The 4716-nt window shown below is 58.6% G+C and overlaps 1 protein-coding gene across 1 annotated transcript; it reads right to left on the reverse strand.

The window, feature by feature from the left end:
* Positions 1–267: 267 nt before the first annotated feature.
* On the reverse strand, positions 268–4556 carry TSPAN1 (tetraspanin 1). The gene is made up of 7 exons (XM_010582438.1): positions 4482–4556; positions 3005–3211; positions 2503–2577; positions 1686–1784; positions 1168–1305; positions 594–677; positions 268–321 (listed from the first exon to the last, which is right to left on the reverse strand). The coding sequence occupies exons 1-7, from the start codon at positions 4536–4538 to the stop codon at positions 268–270; spliced, it is 714 nt and encodes a 237-aa protein (XP_010580740.1). The 5' UTR covers positions 4539–4556.
* Between the last annotated feature and the right edge of the window lie 160 nt (positions 4557–4716).

Below are 4716 nucleotides of genomic sequence, written 5' to 3' on the forward strand. Positions count from 1 at the left end.
ATCTCCCAAAGCGACCAAGCAGCTTCCCCTCTGCCCTCTTCACCCCCCCCCAAAGCTCTATGTACAGACTGCATGTGCCATATCAGTACAAAAATATACACATAAACTCTACAGATCCCAGCTCAGTAGATCAAAACACAGCTATAAATCACAGTGCACAGGACAGCATCAGGCCCAGGGAGTGATGGGGTCCTCCCCAAGAGCATGGCACACCACAGGCGCACCCCAGCATGATGGAGGGGCAGATCATCCTCCTGCCTCGTGGGGTCATTTCTGATCCAGCTCGCAGTACAGGTACATGGAAACCGCCATGGCTGCAATCTGTGGACAGCAAGAGGTGAGTCAGCCGCCCTAAGTGTCACACCCCAGGCTGGGTTTAGGTCACAGCCCATAGCATCCATCCCCAGTGGGCACAAGGAGGAAGAGCCAGGTGTGCCCAGGAAAGAAGGCTCAGCAGTCACCCTGGGGCAGATAGTGGGCCATGGGGCTGCACCAGCCCCCTGCAACCCCTTGGCCACCCAGGCCAGTCCCAGCCTTGCTGCTCACCTCCAGGCGATGTGGAGGCAGCAGCACAGCAATGCTCAGGCACTCACCTCCAAGGCAGCAATGCCGGCTGCCACGCCACCCACTACACCTGCGTTAGTCTTGATTTCTTCCAAGATCTGATCAAAACAACCCTGCAGGAGGCAACCACAGAGGTGAGGATGAGCAAGGGGTAGCAATCCCCCAACCACTGGGGTACAACATCCCCAGGGAGGGAGGCATGGTTCTCCAGCCTAGAGCTGCACAGCCATGGAGAATGTCTGAGGGCTTCAAGGGGCAACTCATCTCAGCCACTTCTCAGACCAAAGCACAGTATTGTGGGAGGAGGAGGGAAAGAGGCAGGGAATCACCCAAAGAGGCAGCATCATGCCTAGGTTCACGCTCAGCTCCAGGCATACCACCCTGCTGCAGAGCTCCCTTTAGGACCAGAGCAATGGTAGCAGCTTTGCTTGTCTCCACCAGGCACAAGCCAAGGCCACCACAGCTTCCCCCAAGACTTAAAGCCCATGAGACTGCCATGTCCAGAGCTGGGGCTGAAGTTACAGAACAGGTCTCCCTCCCCATGCCAGGGCACACCCCAAACTTGGCTCAGCCAGAAGGCAAGAGTCACTGGCGCATCCATACCGGGACTTCGCTTTGTGCGGCAAGCGTGCCATTGCAGGGCTGCCTGTTGTTACAGCAGGGCTCCGGGTAGGTTCCATGTTCCTGATACCAGTAGGAGTTGGTGAAGTCTGTGTAGTTATTCAGGCCACAGCAATGGACCTAAGAGGGAGAGAGGAAGGGATGGGGAGAGCATCCTGCAGGTCCCCCTCCTGGGTCAGACAGGGTCTGGACCCTCCTGCCCAATGGAGGGGGTCACCCAGCTCAATCCAGCTCTAGGGGGGTGCTCAAGGACCTTCCTGGGACCAGGATTTTGCCCTACACTCCGGCATGTACAGCTCTCACCCCAGCCATAGGACCAATAGATCCCAAGTGGGTAGGTCCCAGGCATCTGGGAAGTTGATGGCATGGTGACAGATCAGCACATCCAGGATTGCTATGGTGTCCCCATTCCCATCCCACTGGCCCACCCGTGTGTGCACCACCAAGCTTGTGCTGGGAGCATCCTGACCCACAGGTGGGGGCCCCAGGGCTCAGCACACCTCATTCATGGTGACATTCCAGATGTGCGTGAGACTGCTATCCACCCCATACTTCTCCTTCAGTAGAGGGGTCACCACAGCTGTCAGCAGCGTCTCTGCCTGCAAGAAGAGGCAGAGAAACACCATCAGAGAAGGTCCTGGGGAGCACCACAGAGATGAGAGCCCCTATACTGGTCTGAGCCCATGGGGAGGAGACCAGCTAGACCCAGCATAGCCAGGAGCATGTCACACCGCATCCCTTTGGCCCAAGGACAGCTTGGCCCCTTCCCCACTAACCGGTGCTTTATGGCACCAGGGCCACTTATGACCAGTGAGTCATCCGATAAGCAGCATAACTGAGGGAGCCAGGAATGACATTTGCCCTGCAGTTGACTTCCAGTGCCTAATGAGACAGTCACCTTTCTCGACAGGTGGTTTCTCAGGTGTCTAATAAGGGGTTGAGTTTGCTTAGCATGAAACATTAGGGACTTCCTCTCCCATGTGGCTCCTACCATCAGAGGTGGAGAGGCATCAAGCCTAGGCTGGTACTGGACTAAGGGGTTTGAAAGAAAGAAGCCTGCAAAACTTGTACCATAACCCTAATTTCTTTAGGCCAATGGGAATCTCTGGTCCCACCACCCTCACCCCAGCCAGGCTGCCCCAGCCTGCCCACATAGCTGGTGCCAACAGGGACCGGCATCCCTTTTTCCTACAGCAGTGCCCACCTCTGAGCCTCCCCATCCATGGGCAGCACTGCCAGCCCCAGTGTCTCCCGTTTTCCCAAGGAGTAGGACAGGTCCCAGATTAGCCCAACCCAAAACTCAGATATGCCACTCACAAGACCTGTGTAGACCAGAGCCACCACGGCAGCAGCAATTTCGGCAATGAAGATGATCAGCACCACCGAGAAGAACTAGGATACAGCAAGGGGAAGGAAGTCAAAGCAACAGCCAGAGTCCACAGGGTCCCCAGGAACCCATCTGCTTCCCAAGAGCCACAGGACCCTACCTCAGGGCTCAAACCCTGTGTCATTGCCTTCAGCTCCACTCCAAGGCAGAAGCATCACAACCTTGGGGACCCCCAACCCTCCATCTGCATGGGGCTGACCTCTCTGGACATGCTCCAAGAGAGACCTCTGCTCAGCACCAGCTTCTGCTTCCTTTCACCCTTACCCAGGGCAGACTTTGGGTCCAGCTCTGCCTTTCCAAGGTCCACCCAGCCTTCCACCACATGGAAACATCCAAGGGGCACATCTCCACAGAGAAATCTGTCCCTCAGGTCTCCCCCACCAGAGACCCAGCTCAAATGAGGCTTGATAAGGAGATAAGTCAGGTCCATACCATCATCAGGAGACACTTGCTCTCCTTCTGGGCGCCACAGCACCCAAGGAAGCCAATCACCAGCAGGATGGAACCAATGACGATGAGGAAGTAGCTCACATTCACAACCTGCAGGACGCTAGAGGAGAGTGTCCCAAATATATCCAGGAATGACTTTCCATCCACTGTGACCCAGATACCAACTCCCAGGAGGGCCCCGCCACCAAGCTGGGAGGAAAAAGACAATGTCAGCTCCCAGGCAGGCAGAGATCTGAGATTTGGGAGATCGGGGATTTGGGGAAGGTCCTGGCACAGGTATTTCTTCCTCTGCAAGTTTTCGCTGTACCAAAGCAAAACTTTGTAGCCACTGAGCGCAGCTCAGGGCGTTGCTGCCGCACACTTCAGGTGGCCAGATGGCTCACGACCCCAAAACACACCCCACCACCAGCACATCCCCAGCTGTGGCATTGCAGCTGCCCCCTTCCCCAGCCCAAGGAGTTTCGGTGCCAGCAGCAGGGCAGAAACCCCCATGCAGGGCAGTCAAGCCAGCAGTGCCACCAGCCACCCCCTGACCCCACAGGGACCCACATGGCCAGCTCAGACACTGGCCACCGTCACGCTGCCACAAGTTCCTCCACCTGGGGAAGCTGCCCACTCACCCAGGGGGGCGGCTGAGCAGCCCCCAGCCCCAGACACTCACGTGCTCACGGCAAGGTCAGGTCAGGGCTGCCTCCAGCCTGCCCCAGCCCTGCCCTCCACCCGCTCAACCTTCCCCACCAGCCCCAAGCCCTGGCAGGAGCTTTGAAGAGGGAGTGTTTCACCAGGGCGAGCCTGGAGGCTCTGCACCCCTCTTTCCCAAGGGAATATCCCACCACATCCTCTTCCAGGTGGCTCCATTGCTCCTGCAGAGCCAGGATAGCTCTCAGGAGCTCCGCTACCCTTTGCCCTGGGTGGGAGCAGAGGCTGTGTGCGCTCTGGAAACCCCCAACATCTGAGACCCCCAACACCACAGGCTGCTGTCATGCACGTGGGCTGCTCCCCTACAAAGCCCCCCAGGCAGGGACCCAGCAAACCCCCCTGCTCTGGAGCACCCCTCGCCAGAGTTTCAGCCCAGAGAGGGACACAGGTGGCTGATGCAACAGCTGCTGCCCCCAGAGCCCAGTATGGTCCCCTGGGCTTTGGCCAGAACTGGGCACCCCACTGGGGCGAGAGACCCCCCCCACAAGCCCAGGGCTTTAGTCCTCAGCTTGGGGCCAGAGACTAAATCTCAGACCCCAGTGGGGTCCCAGGAGCGTAAGTCCCACCTATACCCGACTGCCCACAGCCCCCGCTCCATCCCCCACAGAAAGGGACATGGGGGGGCAGGAGAACCCACAGGGCCATACTTCGCCCACCCCATGCCCGGCTCAGGGTGCTCCCCAGAAGCCGCTCCCACAGACCCCAGCCCCTCAGCCCAGTTTCCTGGGGCAGGCAGAGACATCAGCTGGGGGGCACTTACAAATATGGCCAGGTTGAAGAGGATCATCATGACCTTGATAAAGGTGAAGCACCCCATCCTTGCACCTGGGGAGAGCAGAGAGGTCATCAGGGGGAGCCCCCACCTCGGTACGACCCCTGCCCTCCTGCAAGCCGGGCTTAGCCCCCCCCCTCCACGAGAGTCTGGGGGCTCCCCACGGGCTCCGCTCCCCGAAACCAGCCTACCTGAGTGGCGAGCAGGTCCCAGAGCCCCAACC

This window comes from Haliaeetus leucocephalus, unplaced genomic scaffold (assembly GCF_000737465.1).
Source record: "Haliaeetus leucocephalus isolate CR32 unplaced genomic scaffold, Haliaeetus_leucocephalus-4.0 Scaffold848, whole genome shotgun sequence".
Taxonomy (NCBI): domain Eukaryota; kingdom Metazoa; phylum Chordata; class Aves; order Accipitriformes; family Accipitridae; genus Haliaeetus; species Haliaeetus leucocephalus.